This window comes from Aphelocoma coerulescens (genome assembly GCF_041296385.1).
Source record: "Aphelocoma coerulescens isolate FSJ_1873_10779 chromosome Z unlocalized genomic scaffold, UR_Acoe_1.0 ChrZ, whole genome shotgun sequence".
Lineage (NCBI taxonomy): Eukaryota > Metazoa > Chordata > Aves > Passeriformes > Corvidae > Aphelocoma > Aphelocoma coerulescens.
This window is the reverse complement of record NW_027184085.1, coordinates 2,435,189-2,462,912: the sequence shown is the minus strand read 5'-3', so window position 1 is coordinate 2,462,912 and position 27,724 is coordinate 2,435,189. Positions and strand designations below refer to the sequence as shown.

At 39.3% G+C, this 27,724-nt stretch overlaps 1 protein-coding gene across 6 annotated transcripts in view; it reads right to left on the bottom strand.

Annotated features, from left to right (window-relative positions):
- Positions 1-27,724, bottom strand: part of SMAD2 (SMAD family member 2) — a 50,487-nt gene that overhangs the window by 16,182 nt on the left and 6,581 nt on the right. For 4 of the 6 annotated variants that reach the window (XM_069001017.1, XM_069001022.1, XM_069001018.1 and 1 more), the window contains exons 2-3: positions 22,999-23,291; positions 918-1,007 (exon numbers count right to left, since the gene is read on the bottom strand). In XM_069001017.1, coding sequence (XP_068857118.1) covers positions 918-1,007; positions 22,999-23,234 — 326 coding nt within the window. In that variant the 5' untranslated portion in view covers positions 23,235-23,291. Of the gene's footprint in view, positions 1-917; positions 1,008-15,289; positions 15,441-22,998; positions 23,292-27,724 lie in introns of those variants that run through there. The other 2 variants (XM_069001020.1, XM_069001019.1) reach the window with 2 other exon arrangements.

The window sequence follows — 27,724 nt, the reverse complement described above, 5'->3', positions numbered from 1 at the left end:
GAGTTCATTAAAAGCCACTTACACCCAACCAAGTATTTAGAATGATTGCTTCATATACTTTTTTTTAAATGCAGAAGACAGTTGTTAAAAATAAAATCACACACTTAATGGACCCTTCCACTGCTAAAGGCACCTCAAGGCTTTGCTGTGGCATGGATGCTTTATGGTTTTAAGCATAAGAATTCCCACAGGACTGCAAATAAGCCTATAAGCAGTCAGCTGCCCAAGTGATCCACATGGCAGTATAACAGTAATGCAAAAAAACATGAATGCACATCTTGTAAGGGCTGTACAGTTTATCTTCTTCACTTCATCTGCCTTGCTACCAGCTGAAAACGTTTTGCTAGTTTTAAGACAGACTGCATATGCTTACACAAATGCAGATGTTTATGGTTGTTATGGGATGGGAGACAAATCTCAATACACAAATCAAGTAATGTGACATGAAAAAATAAAGACCCTGTTTAGAATTTGCCCACCATTAACTACTAAAGAATTTACAAACAATTCATTAGTAGCTCATATCTGAGCCAATTAGCAAGATTTAACTGAAAGCTTGTGGCATACAAAGCAGTTTAAACACTTTGTAAGATTAGGTCAAAAGAATTAAGTTTTCCAACTTTGTTAATATTAATACCAAATCATGTTAGAGCTTGCATTTAACAAGTCTTCCCATTCTTTCAATAGCACTGGCATGAAAAAGGAGTAATTATAGAATTAAGAGTTTCATTGGTCAAAACATCAGCTGTGAACACACTGATTCCTATATTGGCAAGGAAATACTTCAAAATGCTGTACCATGAGAGGCCTAGGAATCATTTTAGTCTATTTTACAGCTAAAGCATCCCATTACAGACCCTCCAAAGCCAATCCCTCCCACAAGATTTTTATGATGCGAGAGAGGGCAGAATATTCACCTGGTTTGTTCAGAGAAGCTGTAAAGGCCTGTTGTATCCCACTGATCTATCGTGTTTGGTGTACTCAGTCCCCAAATTTCAGAGCAAGTGCTGTGCATAAATTGAAAACAAAAACAAAAAATTGATATGAATATGGAACATGGTTATTCAAAACACCATGATGTCAAACATGGAAAAATGTACAGAATACTTCCTTTCACATAGAAGATAGAGCACTGTTAGACTGGCATTTAAACTGACATCTCATGCTATATTTTCTATATGAAGGAGGCTATCAAAATGGAACAAGTGATTCAAGGTAAATGATAAATGTTTTTAAAGGTGAACAAGTTCTCAGGTTTTAAATAATTGATACAGCTGCAATGTTCCTTAAAACACGCAAAACTTCCTCAGCCTAGTTCTTTACAAAATTCAATTTTAAAAGGTAGTTTCTGGGTTGCTTTTTTCTTCTTTTTTTCTTTTTCCTTTTTTTTGTTTTTGTTTGTTTCTAAACATAAACTGCCCTAAGACTTGAAACAAAGGCCATGTGTATCCAAAACTGAACATCACAATCTAAAGTTCAAGTACCACCACTTCAGCATTAATCTCATTTTCCATTCACACACTAATTTGTTGCTATTCCAAAAAGCAAAAATTCAGACTCTGAAGAAGTCACATTATAGGTGATACTTCACTGTTTACTGTACTCTCCTTGATTAAACAGCTAAATATTCTTTCACAAAGTATATAAAACATAGAATGTTTAACACAGTTTTACAGTGTAGTACTTTAAGATTCAACTACAGAATAATAATTTTAATCGCTAAATCAAGCAGGAGAAAAGGAAAGACAACTGTGTCTTTACCAAACTGGTTCAAGGAGAAGATCATGACAACAAAGATAAAGGAATAGTCAGTCATAGACACAAACTTAAGTAGAGGAAGATTTAAACAAAGCAAGAAAACAACATAGGATTGTGAAGAGACAGCAGACTTTCAGAGGCATAAATGAAGCTCAGTTCTATAACATACTTGCTCAGTGACCACTGAAAACAGACAGTTTATTTTATAGAAGTAACATACAACTAAACCTCACACCTCAGAAATGAAGAGAATTTGACTCACAAGAAACTTGAATCTCTGCTTCCTAATTTTGCAGCCTGAAGCTTGGCTGGCTGCTACATTACCTTTGAAATTAACAGGCCTGAAAAATTTGCAAAAGGAAGAGTCCAAGATCACCAAACTTCTGATTTTAAATATAAGTGCTGTGACTGAAATCTAAATTACCAAGTTTAGCCAATACATTCAAGTTTGGATTGAGTGCTTAAGAAAAGAAAAGTGAGGTTGGTGTTTTTATTTCTCCTCATTACACAGGGAAAATTCATTAGCATTGCAAAACAAAAGAGCAGACAGCACAGCACTGGACTTTAAACCACTTTCAAGGCTGACAACCACCTCAACTCCACAGTGAGTTCTAATAAAACCGAAGTGTTGGCTACTGGTGAAGGGAATGAATGCATCTTGCTCCATTCTTGCCTCTACCACACACCTCATTTCTAATGCCATCCCAGGGAGGCTGAAATGTCCATGCCAATGAGAAGTAACCCAAATCAATGAACTGACTATCTGACCACAGAACAAATATGGCTGAAAATACATGTCTTGAGTTACTTTTCAGGCAGATCTCTTCTATTCACTGTAGTTATACAAGCACTACAAAGGAGAAGTGAGAATGTAATTGTGGGTGGCAATGGCCTGCATTTATCACAAATAAATATGTTAAATAAAATGCAGCCTTTTGATATTTTACTGATTATAGACACAAGTAAAATAGTAAAATCTTGTACTAGATGACTGCCTAGCAGAGAGCAGCAGAGAGCCAGAGATGAAGGCCCATTCTCTGGCATAGATCCAGCTCTTCATGAAAGCCAACCATCCTGAACAAGTTGCATCCATGTCGGACACAAGCAGCATCACAGCTCTCCAGAACGAGTGGGCAAAGAGGGATCCTGCCCATAGCTGCACCAGCAGAGCCTATAGCCTCTCTTTTCCACGTTCCTAAGATGCTGAAAGAACAGTGGGCCACCAGAAGCTTTGCAAGGATTGAAGTAGTTGCCCTGAAGACACATGGGCAGCCTGTGGGACACCAGGGAGCATCTTGGCACTGTACTGTGTCCTTAAATATGCACCACTACTGCTGGTAAGACAGATCATCCTGTACATGCAATTAGAAGAACAATCAGCAGACACAAAGCCTGCTGCATATTAATTGACACAGTGAGCTCTGACAGCTCACTACCTTTGAGCAATGGATCCTTCATACAAAGCAGTGCTCCAAAGCTGACACTGTCACAAAGATTACACGTTCCCAAAACTGTGGGGTGCATCACTGGTGTAAGCATGAAAGGCCATGCATTTGGTTCACAAGGCTTTTAAGACAGTAGGTGCAGAAGGAAAATTGCATAGCCCTTGACAAAACACAACAAACAGGAACAGTATTTTATATTGCTAACCTCTTCTCTCTATAAATATTCAAACTATCAAAGCTGACAGCATATTCCACAACCTACAGAAAGACAAACAGTATCGTGAAGTGGACTGTGTGACAGAGCCACAGCTTGGAATGAAGCTCGAAACACCATGGAGGAAGGACAGGCCAGGAGGCACGGAAAAGTGATCAGTTAAGGCAGCAAAACTGCTCCAATAGTCATTGGTTTACACGACGTGCTATCTTCTGGGACGCGTATCTGCTTAGAGCTGGGATTAGTATCAGTGTTTTACTGGCTCATCTACACTAGAACTATACTTAAACTCCAATAATGCACAATCAAACACAGAAGAGCCTGCAGGAAATCATTTTATATAATCAATAAAGTCAGCTCAACAAAGCTTTTACTGTTTGCTGGAAGAAACATCCAAAGAAATAAAGAGGTTTCTCCACTTCCTGCTGACATAAAAGATCCATTGCCTACAAGGTGCAATAAATCAAGACACTTAATATTCACACACACGCGCACCAGATCAAAATAAAATTCCTCACAACCCTAAAAACCATACTTCATACACAGTACTTCCATGAAAGGCCACAGTACTTTCATTCATACACAAGCCATTGCCTGACAGAGGCAATGTCTACTCATCCCTGAGAGGTGGCACTGGAAAGGTGACTGAATTCTGAAAGTTTTTTTAACCACCACTAAAACCATCTGAAAGTAGGACAGGAGGTACAGATTTTTAGTAGTGCAGAATTACTGCCTCAAAATAAACAGAGATCACTCACTCCTAAATCTACCTTTCTGAAGCATCCAAAATCCCATCCAGTGTGAAGAGTCCTTTCCATGCCTTAGTTCAAAAAGATTTCAGGGGAATCAAGGACTAACATCTGTACTCTTAAGTCAAGCCTTGTCTGGAAGTATTTCCAGGCCCTGGAACACGATCATGTAGGCTAGAAAGCAGCTAGGACATTCCCCAGCACTAGGCCATGCCAATTACTGTTCTCCCACACAATTCCAGGTCTGTGAGCCGCACACCATCAGGACCCACTCACACTGGGCAGTTCAGATGTAGCTCCCCTGCTCTAGTAGCTAAGTGTTGAAGAGTATGGTCAAGGCAGTTTTGAGCCAGTTGGACATGGTGCCTGGAATGTTCCCAGGCACGTTTAATTTATTAGGAAGGAGGCAGCCAAGATGTATCACCATTTCACCTTCAGTAAACACTCCAGCTGAAGCCTGGAAGCACACTTCAGGCTTTGTATTTTACCAGAAATGGGGGTTTGGTTTTGAACTCACTGTACACTATCACTGGTAAGCCACCATTGTTTTCAAACTACAATTTGGCTTCTGTGTCCAAGCTGTACCTAAACCTTTCCTGTGCAGACAGCGTTTAAATAAACTCCAAAACACGAGCTCAAAGCTAATGTATTTCCTCTCTCCTGAGTGGACACTTTCATTCCAAAGAGCATTTTCACTGCTGTTCTCAAAACAATTTGTTGACAGAGACAAGTCAACATCTGGTCAACAATACAAAAGCTAGTTTTTTATCTTTTCAACACTTTTCAACACTAGCTCAGAATAGCAGATCCCCACGTTCTGTGGCCTCTACCATGCCCTGCTTGAACAGAAGATTGTTACTTTTGCAGATCCCACAAGTGAGTGAATTCATTAGAAGGGACTTCAGGGATATAAAGCACCAATTTGGCTCAGTTTCCCAGGTGATTTGGAGGTCTAACAAGAGAAAACTATTTCCTAGAGAAAGGAGAAATGCTGAAAATAAACCTGGAAGGAGTAAGAACTACTCTTTGTGACCCAGGTACTTTCAGGGAAAAGTCCAAATCTAGCAGGTATCTGGTTAAGCTGCTACACACTAAACCTGAGACAACTGGGGTTTGGGACTGATCAGGGGACTGATGTGGTGAAGAAAGGATCAGACAAAGTAATACATGGTGGAATCAAATCTACTTCTGTCAGTCTTTCCCTGAAAGGGTTGTAAGAGCTGGTGTTTCAACTTGACTTTTTATCTGCTTATAAGGAGCAGCATCTCAGATGATACTGTGTAATTCTGGCAAGAAGAATCTTTAATGTGGCTATCAGCATGCAACAGTACACAGTATGCCTTCATTTCTTCCTTTTCATCATTTCCTTTAACAGGAAAATCTGAGTTCCAAAAAACCTGTACTCTGGGCAAGAAATTACCTACACAGCAATGAGCTGTAGCAATGCTTCACAATTTTCAGAAAAAATGCCAAAACTGACTGTCTTTATTCAGTAAGACAGAAAAAACTGACATACATAAGAAAAACGTGGACACAGGAAACCCCAGCTATTAAAGATAACCTGAAAGTATCTGTATTGCCTTATCTGTATTACACGGATGATGTTCCCAGTCATTATTCCACTACCTTAGTGAAATAACATTTAGCTGTAACTCTACTACAAAAACTGGACTATCAAATCCTGGTGCAAATACAGATAAATTATTGATCTGCCCATGAAAAATGAACATGGACAAACAGTTGGTGCTACACTCATGAGTAAGAAATAAAATTGTTTTAATGTAATGTATCTCTACCAGAGGAATAATGTTCCTATCAAAATCCATACCAACAGCAAAAAAAAAACCCTACATGAATGAAATAGTTTAAAGAAACACACTGTGGTGATCTTCTTGAGTACAAAAATACACACAGACATCATATCAAAAGAAACACACTGCCCAAAACCAAGTTCTTGTATTTGATATGATTAGGTGGCAAAGGACACTGCAGGAAAAGGCTGAACAGGGTAAGATGACCTGTGACAGCACAACCTCATCTCAGTGAATACAGAAAGACATTTGCCTCTTGGCTTGCGGCAGTAATAACTCTAAACTAGAAACATCAGTAGCTAGAGATGTATATACGCAGACCAATCCACAATCCCCTCACTGATGTCCAGATGCCAACTATTAAAGCCTATTGGTACTCAACATAGGCTGCTTAATTAGGATCAGTTTCTAAACGCAGTTGAACGCCAGATGTACTCATTTGCAGATCCAAGCAAGTATGTGCAAGTACTGTCCCGATATTCATGGCCACAGCATCAACAAGCTGGCATCTACATGTGGCACTGCACATCCTCCAAGACATCCCTGTGCTTTCCCCAAGAGCATTTGCAAAGTAGGAGATACAACCAGGGATAAAGGTAGTCAATCTTGTCAATAATACTCATTTTTACAGAGATGCTGTTTATGTGAGGCTATAGCTGAAAAACCGGAAGCCAGCAGAGCTTCAAACAGTATCCTGTGTGCACCAAAACTATCACACACAGTGCTTGGGCTGCAAGAAATTATTACCAATTTTTACTGAGAAACAGAATCAACAAATAGCTATCCTACCACTATTTACAGTGTTGGAAATGCTGTGTGCTCAAGGTACTTTTTGTACTAAATTAAGTGCTTGCAACAAGTACAACATCAGATTAAAGCAGGCAGAACCACTTCAAAGATATTCACATATGAAGTACCAGAAACTCTATAAAGAAGTTGTTAAATATTGCCACAATTCATATACAACTGCAGTCACATATTTTTCTTCAAAATCTTGCAAGGTGGAACAGCTCTAAAGGAGCTAAAAGGCACTGCGTTCAGTCAACAGCCTCCTCTTCGCCTAAAGTGGTAGCACTAGAAATATGACAAATAAAACCTGAAATGCAAATAGCATGTGGTAGTCAAAGCCCACATTATAAAGAAAACATTATAGAAATGGCTTTGGACATTTAGTTTGCTTATTTGTGAAGTATTACACTGAGTCCCTAAGATCCTTCCTGAAGCTCTCACATCTCTCAGAATCTGCAGCCACTAACAAGTCTGCCAAGATCATGTTGAAGGCAATCTTCTCCATTTGCCTTTCACCTGCATCTTAATCATGAGCCTTTCTCCCCCTGAATCTAGTTTGTCTGCCCTTACATTTTTTGAGACATTTGTAGTGCTGGAGCTGTGGCTGACATGAAAAATAATTTCAGCAATCTGTGACAGTACTCCATTTCTCTTTTAAAACGTGAGATGAGAATCAAAGTCAGTTTTCCAATTCTAGAACTCTCATGCAAAGTCTTCCCTATAGAAGTGAGCCTGACACTGTTTTTCACTCTGTTTTTACTCAAAGACTAAACAAGAAAAAACACAACAACAAGAACATAAAAATGATCAGGTTTTCATTTGAATTAGAGAAGTTACTTATACAAGCATGCAAGCACCTTTACACCAGCCTAACATTTACTACACTTACAACTTTGACTGTTATTTTGTCAAGGAGGCAGAAAAGAGGCAGAAAATTTGCTTCAGGAGCTACATTAAGCCATCCAAATTGCTCCTACAACGAGTTAGAGCAGTAAGAAATGGCCACTAGACTTATGGAATCCCATTTTCTCATAACAAATGGCCAAATGCCAGCGCTGTAGCATTGCTCATGGCTGCTTCTGTAAAGTTTACCTGAGAAAACAGGTTGAAGTATGAACTCAAGATCTGTATCTTGTTTACTGTTTTGAAAAAAATAAATCCATCTTGCTATGTAAGATCTTCAATCCAAGACTTCAGAACAATACACTGAGCAGGAAACCAAAGCTGGAACACCACAACACTGACTTAGCCTCCAGTTTCTCACTGAAGCTGCACTCCTGCGAATACACTGCCCATTACACTCCACTGACTCTACCTTTGAGAAAAGGACCAGTGAACTGATGTACAGAAGAACACAATTCTCCCCCTCATACCAGTTATCTTCCTCTTGATGCAACTGAGATTCAAGAACAGCTAAGGAGATATATCAAGCCTTTGGAGCTAGTTCAGAGAGGGTCTGAAAGTCTCCAGCAATTGGAAAAACTGAATAGAACAGCTTAGGTGTAACAAAGATGAAACTAAGTCAGCAATTAAAAAAGTTCACTGGCTTACATACAGTATTGTATTCAGCACAGACAGTTCCTACCAAATCTGCCTGATCATGGTTTCCTTAATTCTGGGTTTCAAATGAAAATATGTGTAGCTGCTTTTATATTTGGATTTGATAGTCCTTTCTATACACTGACAATTAGCACTTTTCCCTATTACAGCCTAAAATGCCAACAAACCAGAGCAGCAGTGCTAACTGTATTACCTGTCTTTCCAAACAGCACCTCAGCTAGCTGTATAGCCTGAACAAACACGATGTAAAATGCAGTTTGATTGACCTAAGTGTCTCAACTACTGAAATGGATGTTGCTTATGTTTCTTTTCCCCATGCTGGGGGTGACAGGGGAAAGGTTATTTGCACTATGCTCACTTAGGAAAGACTAAAACAACCTGCAAAAAGGACATGATTGTTAAGCTCTTTAATGAGATCTCTACCATACTCCTCCTTCGAATCATTTTGCATCCCTGCAGAACTGATCAATGTTTTTACTTGCATCTCCAGCATCCCATCTTACAGTAACATAATGTCATCTGCTCACTTAAGTGTACAGGACCAGGCATACACATTCATCAAATGGAATGACTCAAAGCTACAGCAGTCCATTCCTGCTTGTCAATGACATCAAGTTACAGAGGTCCTGATCTCATTATCTTGCAACAGAAAATGCAAAGATTCAGTATGAAATGTAATTCAGTATGAAATACTGATTTCTCTTCCAATCACCTGCTAGAGGGATGAGCTAGTAAGTTAACAAATGCCAAATAAAAACCACAGGTATGAATTCTTCCTGAAAATTATTTACACTGCTCTGTGGTGGCACTCGCCTTTAAGAGAAGCTGGACAAAGGTTCTTCCATTGAGACCATTCTGTGATAGACCCTGGGGTAGAAAAGCAGACCCCCAAAAAAGTTCTGTTAAAGGGTAGTATTAGCAACCAGAGTAAATGAATATTTACACGTATTTACACATAACTATAGGTGGGTAGGTAGTTTGCCACCAGAATCCCCCATTCTTCAAAGGAGAAACAGAGCCTGGCAAGTCTACAAAAAGGATATTAAGTAATGTCTTAAAAAGCTCTGGACTAAACGTTCTTGCAGAACTGAAAGTACAGATTTCTCTCTCAGTACAAATTCAACAAAACAAGAGTAAAAGTGTGAGCTGGGCACTGAGCTCCTACAACGAGGAGTGCTTCCTCAAGTGTCTCTAACCTCTTATTTACTTATTTAAGTAACTGGCCTTACATAGTTACTAAAAAAAATTTTTAAAAAATTGTTTGCCTTCTTCCCCAAACAGGGGAAAGCAGATCCAAAAGCAGACCTTTATGCTTCAAGCAGAAGACAGCGATTACTTGCTGAAAACTGTAACTGTACCTTATCTCCCTGCCTCCCTCCACCCCACATACACATTCAGGACACACTACAGCCAAGAAAAAAACATTTATATATGTGCATATTTAGTGGAATATAAATCAGGAACCATTACACAACCTCTCACCTTTCAGAATGCTTTTACGAATAAAGTTTACATAGAATTTTATAAAGTATATTCAAAACCATTACATCAAATACAAAATGCAGCATCTGAACTGAGGAAAATGACTTAATAACCTTCCTCATAAATGGATGCATGCTAAAAAAATTAACACATCAAAATAGCCAGAAAAGCAGGAGGCACAGGATGCAATTAACCTCTCTAACACTGTGGGAAAAGAAAAAAAGTCATTGAATAATTCCCATTTACTTCAGATTAAAACTTCAAGGATGTCCACAGGGGACACAAAAGTGGAACATGATGTACAAAAGATACTGTTAGAGCCCAGCGTGTGAGCTGCCCAGTGTTTGTTTCAGGGCCAGTAGCTAGTTTTCTCTAGTTCTGCTGAGTGCCAGGCCAACAAGTGATCTTGATGAACACTCAAGGCTCCTGTTGCTTTTTCTAAAGGCACACTTCTTCCTGGTCACATATGCAACAAAGTGCCTACACAGGAAAAATACAGATGCAAGGCTCTTCAAAGCACTTTATCATCCTCCCTTCTCCCAAATCCTGACATGCAAGCCCAGTGCTGTCAGACAGAATAAAGCTGCTGACAAAAATCACTGCTACCTTTATTTTTCTCTCAATGCTAGGAGATCCTGGAAGCATAGCACCTCAAAGTTCAAGAGCAATTTTCCCAGGATACCATGGAAACCAAGCAGAAGTAAAATACTTCTTTCTTTTTTCATTATCCATATGGTCTGTTCAAACAGATCTGATCAAGAAGTCTCTACCCAGCATTCAAAGGCAGGTGGGGAGTAGAGCCTGAAAACTTCTAAATGGCAAGGTCAAGCAGCACAGAGGTGGTGTCAGGGCTCAGAAATAAAAGGCATGCAATGCAGCTCAGCCTCCTTCAAGACTCAGCAGGGACTTGGCCACAAGTCTTATGCTCAAAGACCAAAGATGCGGAGCATCCAAAAGCAGCCCACAGAAATCATGAGCTAACAGCTTTGCTGGGAAACTTGCCCTGCAGTTCCCTACTCTCTACCAAACACCACAGCTTTCAGCAGCTCAGCATCTCACAAACACTGAAGCAATCTAACTGGAGGTAAGAAGAACCTAAGCATGGAAAAACTGCCCCCAATCACATATTCAAAAACAGCCATCAAAACCAATGACTCCTAGATGCCCTGTATCTAGTGAAGATGACAAGTGTGCAACTGCATTCACAATGGCAGCTCCCTAAAGACTAACTAAGCAGTGGAGGGAACCCAACAAAAAAAGCAAAACCAACAACAATAAAGAAAAACCTATTACCATGTGAATCCAACAAGCTCTGAGGACGGGGATGTTTATGCTTTAAGATGGCATTTTTGAAATGGTAACTTAGAATTCCTACACTGCTTTCATTTGTTACACTATTATATTCAATAAAGGTTTTCTAACTGCTGCAGTTTCTCATCTTTAGAAACTTAAACTACTCTATGATAATATCAGGCAGCGGAGTGAGATGACACTCAGTGCATTTTCACAGGTTAATGCTATATTCTTTACAGCTAATTCTTCACAGACCTGAAACTCAGAAATATCAAAGGACAAAGTACCTGTATATGAAGACCTATCCAAGACAATATTGGCTGATATATCCACAACAGATTGGTTTGTTAACAGCAGACAAATCTCACAGAAGATCATACTTTCAACAGACATTAAAAAATTACCTTTATCTCAAGTTCTCTAACCACTATTAGTCACAGTAGGTGTGGTGAAAGCTTTCCCCACAAGCTAACAGGTACAGCTATCAAGCAAGGGCCAAGTCAAGTAATTTTTCTCGAGTAGTCCATCCTCCAAGAGGGTGGGTGAGTGGCTGATGCTACCACTTGCGTGGGCTGTTTTGCAACTGATGGACAGCTGAGAAAACATGAGATCTTTTGATTAACCTTCCCAAACTACTGTGTATTCGGGGTAGTGAGGGGGAGAGATTAGCTCTGCAAGATATTTCCTTTGTCCACAGTCCTCAAAAAGTATGTTAGCTTGGCAAAAAGATTACTCCTAGAACAACAGTTACAGGACCTTTTAATACATTATTTCAAACTGAACTTTCCTCTGGACAACCCCTATGAATTACACACCCATCTTGAGAAACGCAAGAAGAAAAACAGAGGTTATATGTTATGAAGTGCTCAATGCAAGGAGGCCACTACAATCCCTGCTGCATTTCAAGCCATGCACACCTGGAAGACAAGTGGTGAAGCAGAGAATACACTGACCTTGATCCACATCCCAAACAACAGACTGTCTTTAAGAAAACTTAAAGAAACACCAACAATTATATAGCTAAAGCATAAATGTTTCCTATAAGGAATTTCAAATGAACGCTTAGAGAGAGCTTCCCCAAGCAACACACTAAGGCAGAGAACCAAATGGTACTTGTGACATCACTGTTTGTCAAAAAAACCACAAAATTATGCCTGAAAATGACATCACCCACACTGACAATGCCTATATTTTGAGGAATGTTAAAGACAATTCACAACTAGCAAGGAAGCCATAAAAAGCCTTGAAGAGTTGCATGGTTCAGATAGAAGCAAGCAGTATTTTATTTCTAAAATGCACTTTGCATCTTTGCTTAGATATTATATTACCTTATATGCTTTTGATAAGGCAAAAATCAAGAAAGTAATAGCAAAGGTGCCTAACTAGAGACCTCTACTCTCCTCAGGCCCAGAAGAGATACTATCATCAGAATATTGGAATATGCAGGAGACACCTCTAGAATAAGAATCAAAGCTGTTTCCTGAGCTTTGCTGACTAGAGCTTAGGCAGAAAGGTTGTGTTAACACCTTGGCCAAGTCCTGAAGTCTTCCACATCTCGCTAATGATCCACACCCACAAAATGCATCTGAAGACTGTGCCCACAAGTCCTCTTGCCTCACATCCAATTGCTTAACAGGTAAAGCACCTTCCCAGGACATCCAACAGTTTCTTTTCCTCACTCCACCTACCAGAAGTCAGCCCTCATCTACCACCACCTGCCCTCTGCTGAGGTGCCAGTTGCTCTGCAACTCTCTCTCTCTGTCCTATGGCAGCCAAAAAGATGGGATTTTCAAAGGCTCAAAGAACATTAACATTGAAGTTAACAAATACATGGATTTTTCTCTAAAGACAGCTGCTTAAATCCTTCTTGGAATCTCTGTGGTTGTTGGCCAAAACAATGAGGGGTTCCCAGAGGATCAACAAACACATCAGCACTCAACTCCAGTAAAAGTGTCTTCCCATCAATGAACAGAATTATAGAATTTTTTAAATGACTGCCATTAATACAGCTTGCACTAGGTAGAGCCCTTCTGCTTTCCTCCTACATTCATCTAATTGAGACATACAGTGGACAGCAAAGCATTAATTTTTGGGTACTAACTCTGTTTAGACAAGGCATCAGACTGCAAGACAGGTACATGGGACAAACAGAACATTAGACATTCAAAATTAAAATGCAGAACAACTGAAAAAGCATTTTTGTTATTAGTTTTGTGGAATTTATGGGTAGGGACACATTTGAATTCCTTTCCCTGGTATGGCTGTTGAATTTATATTCAAGTTCCCCTCACTGTAGCAGAAGGGGATATTTATGACGTAAAGAGAGTGAAGAATTATCAATGAGCTTGGGTGACTGGATGCTGTGCTGCTGTAGGCTTATGCAAACGCAGCAAGGTTCAGAAGCCACTCCTGAAAAATGTAGTTGGAGTCCGTGAGATGAACATTTGAATAGTCTATTAAAGAGACAAGCCTTTTTCAGCCAAACACCTGAGTCAAAAACCATTTCAAACATGACTTTCTGTGTCACAAAGCTGCAAGATTCCACATCAGATGGTATAAGCCTTTCTTCATGTTCAAACCTTCAAAACTACAGCATGAGTTGAAATTATTTCAAGTATCAGAGGAACTCAACCTGAAGCCTTTCACAAAACTAAGGAGAAATAAAGACCAGTTCTGGGAGGTAACTCACTAATTGAATTAAACAGTAACTCTGAAATTCTGGCATTTAAGCGAAACTGACTATGCTTCATTTGCACTGGTCTTTTCTCTATCCAGTACTCAAGAAAAGAACAAACAAAGTACCCAAAAAAGGAGTCTGTTTACCTACAATTATGAGCAGGGATTCTAACTGAAAATTTTCAACTCTTGTTCTAAAACTGGCTTGTACATTTTGTAATGAAAAGTGACAGTTTGGAGGATCTTTCCTGCACAAACGCTGAAGTCAGATTACTGTGCAGCACTCGTTCAAGGGGATTTCCCCAACCTCATTGTTCTTCTGCCAATTTTAAAGCATATGCAGCGAGATGTGAAGTTACTACAGCTCCCGATTGTTCTCCTGTATCCTGCCAGTCGGCCTCAAACAATGCAGTGTGACAGAAGCCAAAGAAAGCTGTTCATGATGAGACTATGGCACTTCACACAGTAAATTTTAGAAGCTTTCCACCAATCAGCAGTGCAACTGATTCAGTGAAAAAAAAAAAAACAACAAACCCCCAGCAGTAAACAAGACATGGGAAATTACTTTTATTAAATTAGCAGGTGTACATTACAAGCAGGATTAAATCAGTAGGGAGCCTATTAACAAGCTATTTGTGTTCAAAGCTGCAGCAGTAAAGGAACTCCAGTATCTTGTTTAGCCTATAAATTCTTCCTAGGCTAATAGCCTGAGCTACATATTTGGGAAGTTTTTCCTGTAAAATTGGCGGGTTGTCATAAAACAGTCACACTAATAAAAACAGCACTCAGGTGTTTTGTTACAGTACCAAGAAAACTCAAATGGCTGACTTCTACAGAAGACTATGATGAGGAGAGGAATCTTCACCAAACTGAATAGCTGGCCAGATACAAAGGCACAAGTTACCACAGCAAGCTAGGGAATAGTTCAGCATTGACTGGGGCTGGGTAAAGACTAATTCCTTTATTGGAGAAAAAAATAACAACTATTTACAAGATAATTTTGGGGTCAGTATTGACAATAAAGCACAGTCAATGTAATTTTTTGGAGTGACTAATACGCCTCCTTAATGACAGTACAAACTGTCAAGATGCAGGTATTACTCTTCCTAGTCAGAGCTTTCTACCAGAACCTACTGTGCAGGTAAGTTGCTAAAGTAACACAACTAGCCCCAGCATCAGTTGTTAACCGGATAATTAATCACATATAAAAAAAAAAAATCAAGCAAGCTTTAACACCTATTGTTGTTTCAGACTCTTCCTGCTTCTTACCATTAAGGCAACCCTAATTAAGTACAACATTAACTTGAACAAAGAATTTTCAGTTCTAACCACTCACATTTGCTTTCACATCACTGATATTCCAACAGCAAAACATACTTTAACGTTACTCCTTAAACAATTAATATGCCTTATACCAGTGAAGTGAAGGTGGCCTTATTACAATCCTTAAAAAAAAAAAAAAAATCTCCATTTATAGGCAGAAAATGACAGCAAATTAAAAACTTAGGTTACCTGGGAAAAAGTAGCAGAGCCAAGGCCAGAATCCACATTCCCCAATCCTTTATCCAGTGTTTCAGCTAGTATACAATATCATCCTCAAAATTCAACATTTTTTCCTCCTGACTCGAGAGACAAGTGCCTTTGAACTATACAGCATTTTGCTACTGGCTAAGTATCTCACACATTTATATTTTTACACATTGACCTAGCTCAAATGACATGCCAATACTCTCTGCCTGGCACACCAACTCTAACAAATTATGTGGCTAAGTCACATGGCTTCCTGACTCGCACGAGCTTAAAACTGGCAGCCCTAAGTATCTTTATTTAATACTCTAAGACTTCCTTTTTCAGGATGACATCATTGTAAGATGCTGTAACCTGAGCTATGTCTACACTAAAGCTTAACCTCAGCTACAGCAATTCAGCCCTCACCACCAGCCACAGCTGTACCACAAAACAAGTTAACAGTTATGTTTTAGTATTTGTAATTAAACCTCACTCAATTACACTTGAACACAATTGCTATTCTTAATTTCAGTAAAAAGCTCATCTCATTCCACCCCCTGCCATGGGCAGGGACACCTTCCACTATCCCACGTTGCTCCAAGCCCCTTTCCAGCCTGGCCTTGGACACTTCCAGGGATCCAGGGGCAGCCACAGCTGCTCTGAGCACCCTGTGCCAGGGCCTCCCCACCCTCACAGACAGCAATTCCTTCCCAATATCCCATCTAACCCTGCCTTCTGGCAGTGGGAAGCTATTCCCCCTTGTCCTGTTACTCCAGGCCCTTGTCCAAAGTCCCTCTCTTGGAGCCCATTCAAGGTACCTGAAGGGGCTCTAAGGTATCCCTGGAGAGAGACTATTCCAGTAGGAAGTGGCAGTAGAATAAAACTAAGCTATTAGAGGGGAAAGAAGCATTACCTTGTGCTCATATTAATCCTGTGTCCTTCTCTACACGTGAAATATACCAACATCATGAATCAAATAGGAGAAAACTAACAAAATTAGCTTTTAGGCAATAATGTGGAAATTATATTGAAGGGGTTAATAAAAGAAGGAATAACAGTGCTCAATATGGTAACATTACCAACATTGCCATATTAATTGCTAAGCTCAAGTTTAGACATTAAGATTTAGGGAGACTTGAAGTCAAACTTCATGTGAATTTTTATTTCCCACTGTAGGTCCACGCAGCATCTAAAGGTGTTTTGCAGCCTACAGATTGAACATGTAATTTTACATAATTATGGCCAGTATCCTGTTGTCTATAAGCACATCCTTTAGTCTTTTACAGAGAACAATACTGAAGTTCCACCATAATTATGGGACTGCAGAGTAAGGGCGGTTTGATCCTCCTGCTACACCTTTCCAATGAACACATCTCAAGTATTCACAGCACCAGGTATCACAAGGAGGAGCACAAGATTATGAAGCTAATCTTGGCCAACCCTCCACAAAAATCTCAGCTGTTTCTTGCCATACTTCCAGAAAAGATTTCTTTGGCTTTGTTCTAAAGAATTGTTTTCATTGAATTTCCAACAAGAGAAAAGCAGAGGGGGGTCTGTTTCATCCTCAATAATCCTGTCATGAGAAAAGGGAGTCAGTTTATCAACAAACAATTTACAAGCATGTTACTCCTGTAATCTCAGCAATGAAAAGGATACTTCAGCGAACTCTGATGCATTCTTAAATATCTATATGTATTTTTGAAAGCTTAAGATGTTCAACTATAGTTTTGATACATTTAGAGAACTAATTTACATTTAACTGAATGCATCCAGACTGAGAAACACATGGTTTGAGAACATTTTTTATATATTAAACTATGATTAAGAGTAAGTGCCCATCCCCGGCTTGCATACTGGATTACCCCAGCTCTGCTACAAACTATCGGACAGTGCCAAGTTTTGTTTCTGGGAAAACAGGCTTTACCTCTGTCTGGATTGCAATGTTATTTTAGGATCTACTATGCCAACCCAACTGCCTACTGCTGTCCTCTTCACTAACTCACTCATAGCTTAGCAGATGTTGGGAACTCTCCTAGAACAGCTCCCAGTGAAACTCTCCCTACTCTCCAGTTTAATTGCTGAAATCACCCATGTACTATGGCTTTAACCCGAGAAGGAACAAAGCAGTGCCTGTATTGCTGTCCTCTGAAGTAATCTATTTTGGGAAAAGATATTAAAGCATGAAAACAATCTATTCTAGAAGCCACATCAGCTTGACAACTCTGCTCTACCGGTGATCAAAAGCATTCCTAAAACTAGGTAACTGCATGCATCACTTTCCTGACAAATATTCCCAAGAAATCCAAGAAAACATGCTAACTGGTAGAAGAGGGGTTTTTTTTCCCAATAAGAACTGTGCTCTTTATACCCAAATTTACTTTTTACTCATTTATGTGAGGAAAAAGGCATCAAAAAGATATAGTTTTAAAAGATTTGTTTGTTTTCAAACAGCAGTTACATGCCAGTTGTCCCATCTTTGAAAAGGGCATTTCTTTGCCCAGTGTACACGTGCTACTAACTCTTGTATAGAGACTGATAACACCTGTAAGTTCCACATATGGAGGCTCAGAGTAACTAACAGAGAGCCAACCTTCAGAAAACAATTCTAATATGTGCCATAAACCATGCCTAGGCTCCTTGTCTTACCCACAGTGCTAACTCACTGTAGGGAACGAGGAAAGGGCTGCAGGGCAGGCAATCAAAGGAATAACATTTATATAATAGAGAAACACAGTTTTTTTAAAGGATTTTCATCATGTCAAATGGCCTCATTTTCATGTGTTCGATACATTTTCATCAGATTCTGCAGTTTTAAGTACTGAGCCATAGTAGAATACATCAGAAATACAGAAAAAATTAAGATATACTGGATTTATTTCCCTGATACTTTACACAAGTCTAAGAGAAGAAGTCAATTGTCAATAGCATTGTTCACTTCAGCATCAAGAGCAGTCTTTCAGGCTCAGAAGTCACATGGATATTTACTTGACAAAAGAAACCCTAACCAAACAACAACCAAACCTAAAAACATTACAGCCTTCAGATGCAATCAATATATGCTACTGTATTTTATAGTCTTTAGGTAAGAGTATCAGAAAGGTATTCTGAATGCAATGCTTAAATAGCAACACCTTATTTCCCTAACAGAACCAGGCAGGGTGTGATCAATTCCATGACAGCAGTTAAAAAAATTACCAGCCTTCACTACCAGATGAAGTGAACGCCATACAAGTATATAAAACACTTGAGATATTACTACTTCATCCTAAAAAACCCACAGAAACACCAAAGTCAATGAAGCTGACCAGTAATTCCAACCAATCACTTCCTTTGTAGCTGTCTGCTTCACATTCCCAACACTCCCTCACAATCTTCCACATTCCCAAAACTATGGAACCCATTGCAGGGTTTTTTCTTTGATTCTGAATGGTACAGAAAACCAAAATTCAACTCATATTGGAAGTAGAACCCAGGTGCTCTAGAAATCTAACTGTGGACTGTAAATTCCATAGATCATCTATATTCTTACTCTCATTCTAGAAGTCAAAACTGGGAAGCTGCAGAAAAACAAGCAAAAATAAGCTTCTAAAAGCCACAGCACAGAGATGCTCTCCTCATGTTAAAAGTGACAGAAAGAGAGCACATGTAAGACCAGATAATACTAAAACTCTAATGACAAAGCAGGCTGAAAAGCAAGAGCTTGACAGGAGTATTAGCCCTCGCTCTGCTCTGGAAGCAACTGCTGCATTTCACCTGAGACTCTGAAGCACCTGCATGGAACCAGCACCCCAGAAGAACATCTCCAAGCTGCTATTTCAGAAAATTGGTTTTTAAAACTTTACTTCAGCCAAAAATCCGTCAGATTGCTTTACATTAACATTCCACATTGCTCTACATTTGTGATGCAATTTAATATAAAGCAGCAGTAAAATTTACCTCCTCTGCAGGAACTAAGGCCTCAAATTAAAGCTGAGATTCAACTGTTAACTACTGTTCCACATACAGTACCAAAAACAACTATACGTAATAACTGTAATATAACTACTGCTGTTAATGTCAAAAAAATTTGTCCAAATTCAGTGCTTCCCTTCCTCTAGCTGTTTTTTAAAAATTTATATCCAATTTTGCAAAAATAGGAACTACAACAGTCCAGTCAATATTATTCCAAACCTGACCCAACTAAATTCTTTTATTAGTTGTACATTATCAGGCATTTTAGCAAAGCAACTGGTTTTTGGTCTCATTTAAAAGAAGCAAAAATAAAGCATGAAGCATATCTTTACTCTTTTTAAGACAGAAAAGACACTTAACTTATCACACCAAAATACTGGGATGCTGAAACTAGTTGTGTTTCCATACTTTGGATTCCAATTCTCTGTGCTGTTACCACTGAAACAACTTTTTAAATGAAGATAAGACTATCAATATGCCCGTTGATTATTCACTAAATTGCATGGTATGGTTCGCTGAATGCTTGGATTTTAGCTGTCACTAGGTTCCAAAGCATTTATGGACTGGGTTTTGAGGAATCAGGTCTAATGGAAGATGCCCCTGCACATGGCCATGGCAGAGGAGTTGAAGCTAGATGATCTTTAAGGCTCCTTTCAACTCAAACTATTCTAAGATTCTATGATTCAAAAGAATAATCCAGGCTAAGAAGGAAGAAACTGCTCCATCAGAAGAAGGATGCTCACACTGTTTCTTCATTGAGACTGCATCTTGTGCCCATGTCAAAACTGCAAGGGAGAGCATGAAGACAAGCTCTTAAATGCCACCAAATTCATTATGTATTCTAGAAAAGTGAACTCATGTGCCAACATTTAGTTTCAGAATACATGGGGATTATGTGATTAGAATCCCACTGGCTTGCTGGGAGGATTCAGCAAGATAACTACAAATTACTTAGAGGGCTGGTGTCAAAAGGACTTCTGTACTTATTTAGCCTCTGCTCTAGATTACTGACCCACTTATGGAGAGCTAAGAAGTCCTGCTGTGCAATGCCAACACCCACTCCATCTGTTTGCTTCTGCTTTCTCAGAACCTCCATTAGTCTCCTAAGAAGTTGTGTTAATTACCACACGAGCAGCTTTTGTGTAGTACACACAGGATCAGCCTCCCTTAGTGTGCAGTCACCTTGACAAACAGCACAGGAGCAGAACAAACCTGACTCACGTGATTATCAATAACACACAGTAAAAAAGTGCGGATTTCTGAGTAGGTGATTTAATACAACCTTTGTTCAAGCTGCTCCTCAGTTTGCAGAAAGTCTGTAGGAGTTTAGATGCTTTAAGTTTCAATGATGAAAAAGTATACTAAACACTGTATCAAACTCTCTGGAAATCTCCGAGGGGACCAGAAACTTGTGAAACTGCAACTGGAAGTTTTCTTGAGGGAATAATGCAACAGTGGCAAACAGAAGCATCCCACAACGGTTGTCAGTATCTACACCAAATAAAAGAGCATTACTAAGTAAAACTAAAGCTAGCTAAAAAACTAACACACACAAAAACCCTCCCCAAGCAGAACAACATTTGGAAAGCTAGCCCAGCTGTCACATCAGAACTGCATCTCAGCAGCTTGGCACCACAAACTTCCTGCTGACTAGTAAGGAAAAAAGTTTCAAATTCAGCATTTTATTATTTATCCCTGCTGATCTGCAGATCTTTAAGACATTCATTAAAGTGGGTCTCAAGCAGTGGTTTCATTGACTTACTAAATCCAAGAACAGAATCTCCAAGAAGTCATTACCGTACTGAGTTGATGTTTGTTATTTCTTGGGAACCCAGACTACTGCTGTCAAAGTGAAATAATATCAACAATACAAAACCCAGCTATGAAATTCAAAATTTCTGTATGGCACTGCTGGTGACCCTGATATCACCCTCCCCTTAATGCCAAAGCCATTTTTTATTTTAAAAGTAAAGCCCGTATAATAGCCAACATCACTTGAAAAACTCTTTCTGGCTTAACTCCTAGGGTAATCAAGAGGAGTAAAATCAAGGTCCAGTCCTTTTCACAGCTGAGTCGAGGATAAAGAACAGCAAGAACTGCTGGTCCCAGAACATTTGTATTCCATTTTAAAGAATTATTTATCATGTCTACTTTAGCACAAACTGTTATGCAGGCATACTCATAGCAGACTAGAGTCTACTCAAAAATAATGATGTATTAGAATACTGCTTGTATCTTCTAACAAAATTCAGTGTAGACATCTGTTCTTCTGAGGTAGCAATATCTACTGCTCCAGTGTCCCTGCAGGAGAGCTTTAGAAAATCCAAGAGCTCTAGAACATAGATACACATTTTATATCAAGTGTGTTTAACTTCTGTCATATAACACCTTCCAATTAAGCACTTCACCTTAGTCACAGTAAAGACTTGCTAAATACATAGAGTCATCTCAAGAAATACATAACCTTACAGGTTCCAATCTTAGCCTGCTGATAATACTCTAAGATAAGAAAGTGCTAATGTTTTTTAATTGATTGTTTCCATCTGGCAAATGGAAGAAAGCAGAAGGGAAAGACAGAAATTTTTGGGTATATTCTAGGGAAGAAAATACAAGCAGAGGGCAGCCCTAGAAACAAAAGGTGAACAGAATAGAGGGAAAAAAAAAGAATTAAAGTAGTCATTCATTCAGGGCATACTCATGACCTTCCCAGACAGCTGTGTCAAATCTGAAACAGAATGCTGAAACCATTATCAGATAACAGCTACAACACATTTGATATATGGAATCATTAGTGACATCAGTCAAATCTAGTTTGCACTATGATTAATAAGAATCTTAAAAGGAGCTGAGATGAATGTGCTAATACAGAAATGAAGTTCATATCCCAGATGTAGTTCCTCTTCCCTATAAATAATTTTAGCATCGAATGCCCAGAAAAGTGAGATCCTCTAACTTTTTCAGGGAAAAACCACACCTGTGAAGTGATTTGATACTTCTGTCACACACAATGAGCTTGCCCGGCACCCCAGTGGGATTTCAGTGTAACATGAATCAAGAGCAGACTGCATTATACTTACAAACATAACCCTTGCTCTCGCACAGCAGTTGCTATGAATTAAGCTGGGAAAGTCAAAGGGGTAGAATGAAAGTTGTTCATCTAAATGTTTATACGTAGCAGGAGCAGAGGAGTAATTCTAGAAATACCCCAAGTTATTAAACAAAAGTGTTTTCATTAAATGATAACAATAATTACAGTAAATAAACTGGTCTTCAGACAACCTGCCTCCAAAGATAAAATTTCCCTTCAAAAGGAGGAATGGAGGCAGCTTGTAAAATTTAAACTAGCAGATATAACTGAAAATAATTAGATGACTGAAGTGTTGACCAAGGAAAAACTAGTCTTTTGTGGCTTTTTTTTAAAGTGAAAGTGTTGCCTCAAGTATGCCCCCCTCCCCAAGTATAGACAGGGTTATTAAATAAAAGCATAAGGCAGTGCTAAGAACTAAGAGCAGTGTTAAACATCACCAGAATACACACAAACAGGAACCTACACAGCAATGAAAATTGAAATGTAAAGAAATTGTGACTTCACAAAGCATGTGATTCAGTTATAAGCAAGCACTATATAAATCCAATACAGGTTTTACATCATTTTAAAGAATCAAAAGCATGCAACTGTTTTTCTAGTCATTTGTCCACAGGAGGTCTGAGCATCTCATTTCCTAAGTCTCTGTAACAATTTCAAACACAACAGCACTTACCTTGGTATTGTCACACATTTTGTATTGCAATTCTGAGTGGTAATTGCCTTCTCAAGCTCATCCAGCTGTCCTGTTTTCTTTAGCTTCTTGACCAAGCTTTTCACTGCTTTTTCACACCACTTTTCCTCCTGACCATTCTGCTCACCACCACCAGCCCCTGCAGTGCCACCAGCGGATTTTTTCCACCCCAGAAGTCTCTTCACAACTGGTGGAGTGAATGGCAATATGGACGACATGACTTTCACCAGACAGAGCACTCAGCAAGCAATAAAATGGAGATTCCCGTCTGATGCCTAAAAACACAAACGGAAACAAGAGACACGTTAGCAGTGAGGTTCCACATGAAACAAATACCTATCTCCATTAGGACCTTTCACTGCCAAATGCCACAGGACACTGCATCCCAAAATAAAACACAGATAAATAGCTCAGAAGTAGTCTGTATCACGGTTGGGTACTTCATAAATAAAGATCAAGTGTGCTGTAGACTCTTCAACAGCTAACACAGACCAAGATCACTGTTGCAATAGAAATTTAGTTTTTTCTCAAGTCTTTCCTGACTAAAGCAAACTTCAGCAAATACAGAAGGTAACTTGAGTCTAGCTTTGCACCTAGGCTAGCTGGTTTAAGTAATTTATTAATATTTTCCACAAGTGACTGGCAAATTGCACACACATACATGCATGTTCTGCCCATCTCCAAATTAATTGAGCAGGCAAAATTGTGTTTGGAAGGTCATTTAGTCATTATGGCTTGACAGAAATCTTCCAACAGCCAGCCATTTCGCAAACCTTTTCTCATTTTGTCATGTTTTAAATAACTACCAATTTTTGTTCCATAGGGGACACCAATTTCAAATTCCCTCGAAGTCTGGTAATAAGCTTATTCCCCTCTAAAATTCAATGGCCTACAGAAAATGAATCCCCTCAACTGGCAGCCCTTAAAATCAAGTCTTTCAAAATTCATTAAAGGAACAGTTAAAATCTTAGGTTGCAGGCACCAGCGTAGTAGAACTGTCTGTTTTCAATTTTGATAGCCTTTCATTCAGTATAACTACCTGATCAGGATATTAATATAAAATGAAATATTAAAAGGGATGCTGAAACTGGGGCTATGTTTAGCATTCACTGCAATATGCACTTCAAATCATTTGAAAGAGAAATGATAGCCACTTAGAAAAAAAGCATCTTGCTTTTGCAGCTTCCATTAGGCCAGTTTTAGGTATTAAAATAAAATACCTGAAATCAACAGGCAGACAGCTGTTAGAAACTGCTCAAGGACATTAATGGTCCTGCAGATGGAAGTATGGCTTTGAAGTCTAAAATGATCCTATCGCCAGGCAACAAATGGGTATTTGAACTCCAGAAAGTTCCCATATTCCCAAGCTGTGTAAGTTAGTTCAGTCAGCAGAAAATACCTTGTTTTAGCTAGAAGCTAACACTACTTTCAGGCTACTTGATTTGAGCTTTGAAGGCAGCTTATGTGCCTCTCCAACCTGTACAGGCACACTGCCCATATCTATCCAAAATATACCAACTTCATCTTACTGAAGTCTCCCACCTGCACAACAGCGTGATTCGAGGTACTTCAGGCTACAGCACTCATGGCTAATTTATGCCTTGTCACATTTTTGCAGTTTCAATGAGGGTCAAGTCAACAAACGCTAGATTATATTCTACAGGTAACTTTAAGTCATAACTTTGCAACTTCCACAAAACAGAACATTCAGTAGGCATGACATTTCAGTTTCAAATAAATTACACTTCCATAAACCAGTTTCCCAAAAATATGACTGAACCAAGCAATGTAGTTTTCTGGGGGCAAGGAGACAGAGGTTCCAGTTAACAGGGACCAAGACCAACACTGATAATTTTATGCAAGTCATTCAAAATACTCCATCCTAAATCACAGAATCACTGAGTGGTTTGGGAAGGGACTGTTAAAAATCATCTTGTTGCACTCTCTGCCATGGGCAGGGACACCTTCCACTATCCCAGGCTGCTCAGAGCTCCATTCAACCTGGCCTGCAACTGTTCCACGGATGGGGCAGCCACAACTTCTCTGGGCAACCTTTGACAGGGCCTCACCTCCCACAGAGGCAAGAATCTCTTCCCTATACCCAACCCATATCAACCCTCTCTCTCAGTTTTAAACTGTTGCACTTTTTTTGTCAGTAGAGGCCCTGTTAAAAAGTCAAAGCATTTATTTTCACACAAGACTATAAAGAACTTTCATTCTTCCAGTAACATTAAATTATTACCAAATTGTCCCAAATAACTCCAACTGCAGCTTTTGCTGACTGCAAAAGCATTGCATTGGAAGCCTGGCTACAGCAAACTAGAAAAATAAACTGAATAGACAACATTTTTAATGAAACACTGACTAGGACACTCAGGGTACAGTTTCATAAGGAGTCAAACCAACACAACAGCTTCTTGCCACAGGGAGCCCACTTCTCCTTCCTTTCTTTCCTGTGGCATCACCACCTCGGCATCCTTGCTAATGGTCTTCCACAAAAATTCAGTCAGGTTAGAGTAAAAACTGATCAATTTTGTGGGTTTTTTGCCAAGTTAATTCTCTTTTAAGCTAATAAGCCGCTCACACATGGTATTGATGTACTACAGGTGATGTCAGATGAGTTAGAGGAGTGCAGAAAGAGAACTCTAGCCCCGGACTGCAGCTGAAGTGCTAGTGTTGACTGCATAGCTGCAAATGTGCTTTAAATTCAATCATTTTGGTAACAAAGCCAAATTAAGCAGCCTGACATGTTCTGAACCATTTGAGGGTCCAGCAGTGAGACACAATAGACCCGTAATGAGTACACCAAGTAGCTCCAGAGATTAAACAGGCAAGCTTGCATGGCCTCCACTGGTTGAAGAAGCACACTTGGTTTCTAAAACAGGGAGCAGCAGTCACTGTGAGCTTTATTAAAAGACTTCAACCTTTCAGCAAGGCCAACATTGGGTGCTTGAGAGGCACACACAAGAAATTCAGAAAGACTGAACTAAAGGAGACAACCTTTTTGGCTTTCAAGATCCTGTTTCAAAGAGTAGCAGTTGATGGTGTAATATCTGAACACTAAATTCAGTGCTGACAGATGTAGGCAATCAAGTAGCACAATCATTGCTGATCCACACAACAATTCTTATCCTTATCTGAGTATTTCCTGTTCTTAAGCTTCAAATTTGACACCTTTCAGTGCCACAGAATACTCCTTTGACTGTCAGCCTTATAAAACGCAGACTTCAGAAAGGTCTCATTTACCACCAAGGTGGTAAATGGCCTCTTTCAGAGCCTATTCTTCCAGGCCCTCCAAACATTCTCAATACTTTTATCCAATTTTTCAGCTTTATAATACTCCCTGTGATGAGGTACTCAATTTTGCAGTATTCTCTCCCTTAAGAACGATATGTAATTTTCTGCATTCTGTTTTTTTTTTTTTTTAACAAAGATTTGCCTTTCGGCTTCAAATGCACACTAAGTGACTTAAGTCTTAGAGCAGGAAAGAATTTCAAAATTCCATACATTTCAGTTTTTCTCTGTATTTGAACTCTCATTATTTTGACATATTCGGAGGAAAATAAATTTTTTTTAAAAATCTCTTTTCACATTTACAAAAGACTGTAGGCTCAGACCTAACTAATCAGAAGTTTCTAGATACCATACTTAATTTTATACAGTTGCCTTACAGATCTAGCTGCTCATCCATCTTCTGCAGAAGATGTCAAAAAGCACAAATTGATCTGCTACCTCCATGAAAATTAGCTGTAAGAAACCCCAAAACACCAAGGCACACATTTGAAGAGCCAGCCCTTTATAACAATGATTTTTGCAGCTTAGCAGCTATTTAACAAAAACACAACATACATCACAGCTGCAGAGAAGGAGTCTGGGAGGCTTAAACTAACTTCTTCCTTCTAGCTATTGTTTTGCCATGTCAGGGATTTGCCAGGAGTTATCAATAAGAATTTCAGTAAGTTATTCCAGTAGCGGCCCTGTATCTTTCAACGGGTGAGCAGAGAGAATGTGACACAAGTAGGACAGGACTTCATTCAGCTTAATACTTCACCCAGTTGTGATGAGTACTCACATGAGAGTATCTCAGACATCTTAATTTATGAAAAAAAGGCACTCTGCTCCAAGCCTAGAGAAGACAGTGCAAACTGCAAGGCATGATTGGGCTGAATTATGAGCAATTTGGATAAATGCAGATTTTGCAACAAAAAAGCAGCAATGGCACATCCACCCTAGTGCTCCAATGGCTCCAAGGGTGGCAAAAGGACATGCTACTCAAGGAAAGCACGTGAATCTGGCTGTTTTCTGCAGCCTACCCTCCTCATAATCCTTCAGAAATTTAAACTGTTGCAACACAAAATTAAAGGCTACATTGCTACTTATTCCCATCAGCAGCAATTTGTGGACTTGCTGTCCGCAAACCCAACTATAACCACCTTTTGAACATGCCCTCACAACCTCTTGTGGCAGACTGCACTAGTATTTAACTGTCCACGTTAAAAGAACTACTTTTAGTAATTTAATTTATTCCCTTCCCAGTTTCAGAAAGTCCCTCTTGTTCTACCACTGCAAACCTTGCTGAAGAACCATTTGTACTCATCTGGTCTGCAAGCTTCATGATTCTGTACACTTGAATCACGTCCCTCCCTCAAATAGGAGGGCTCTCAGCCTCTTGTCACAAAGAAACTATCTGAACACAGCTCACACAGTT